The 1,260-nt window shown below is 33.6% G+C and overlaps 1 protein-coding gene across 1 annotated transcript in view; it reads left to right on the plus strand.

Annotated features, from left to right (window-relative positions):
* Positions 1–180: 180 nt before the first annotated feature.
* Positions 181–1,260, plus strand: part of eif3s6ip (eukaryotic translation initiation factor 3, subunit 6 interacting protein) — a gene marked incomplete in the record, with an annotated part of 17,395 nt that continues 16,315 nt past the window's right edge. Inside the window, 1 exon segment of the mRNA XM_014005462.1 lies at positions 181–308. Within this exon segment, the coding sequence (XP_013860916.1) occupies positions 285–308 (24 nt within the window).

Consider the following 1,260-nt stretch of genomic DNA (forward strand, 5'->3'; position numbering starts at 1 on the left):
TTTTATGATAAGATACTTGCACTTTTTCTCAAGTATCACTTTGAGGTACTTTATACAACACTGAATATGACACTAGTTTGAGCTCATTTTAGCTCTGCACTAAAACACATGACAGACACTCCATTTCCCAGAATGCTTCATACCGGCAGWGTCTTCTTACGTCACAACTTTCTGTTTCCGGTCTCTTCCAGCAGCGCTGCGTGGTTTAGCGGCGTTAGCTTGTTAGACGCAGGTTTTTACCTTTTACTCCGCAGTGTCCCGGGCTTGGATAAACGCCTGACGGTATGTCGTACCACGAGGAGGAAGAGGTTGGTGGATATTTTCTGTTTTAAAGTCGAAAGCTTCTCTTGGAATGAGAGGAAAACCGGCTTTAGAAGCCGGTTAGCTTAGCATCGAAGCATTAGCATCGAAGCTAGCATTGTTGCACACTGCAGCAGCTAACAGATGGGCGAGATTGATAACTTGTTACGGTCTTGATTACAAACTGACTTTAATTAAAGATGWTAGAGAATAGTTTTATTTATTGCTACAAGCTTGATGACAAGTTTAAACTGTTTGCTAATAAATGATTTATAACCTTTATTTAACCAGGAAGTTAAGATTAAAAACCTCTTTTTCAGACAGACCTGGCCAAGACTGGCAGCAGCAACAACACATAGTTTCACATCTTAAAACTAATTWAAAAACATCAAATAGGTAAAAATATTTAAATTAAAACAAGAAGTGCACGTCCTGGAGTCAGTATTAAGACCTTTCAGTTTTCTGTTTGCTAATAAATAAATATGCTAACAAAATATTTTGTGCTAAAACAAACTGCCAAATGAAATATTACGTATTTTGTATATTTGAGTAACAAAATAATCTTATACAGCGTTTTGAAATTAATAATTTATAGGATAACATCCTGAATAATGTTTTTTTTGACAGATTTCTGCAGATATTGCTGTCAGCAAACAAAACAATTTATTAATGATATTTCACTTTTTCTGTGGTTAGATTAATACTAGGGATGCACCGATACCAGATTTTTGAAAACCGAGTACTTACATTAAAGTACCGATACAAGTACTAATAAATTATTCATTAATTAATGTATTAAAAATCCTTATAATTAACTTAAACTGTATATTTTCATTAGGCACTTCAAACATAAATAAACAAAGTACATTACTATTGGTTTAAAACCATTTTACTGTCATATAACCATACTATGACAGCATGTACAAAAATAAATAAATAAACCTAATGCACCTAAAAGAG

The sequence above is a fragment of the Austrofundulus limnaeus genome, unplaced genomic scaffold (assembly GCF_001266775.1).
Source record: "Austrofundulus limnaeus strain Quisiro unplaced genomic scaffold, Austrofundulus_limnaeus-1.0 Scaffold30, whole genome shotgun sequence".
Taxonomy (NCBI): Eukaryota; Metazoa; Chordata; class Actinopteri; order Cyprinodontiformes; family Rivulidae; genus Austrofundulus; species Austrofundulus limnaeus.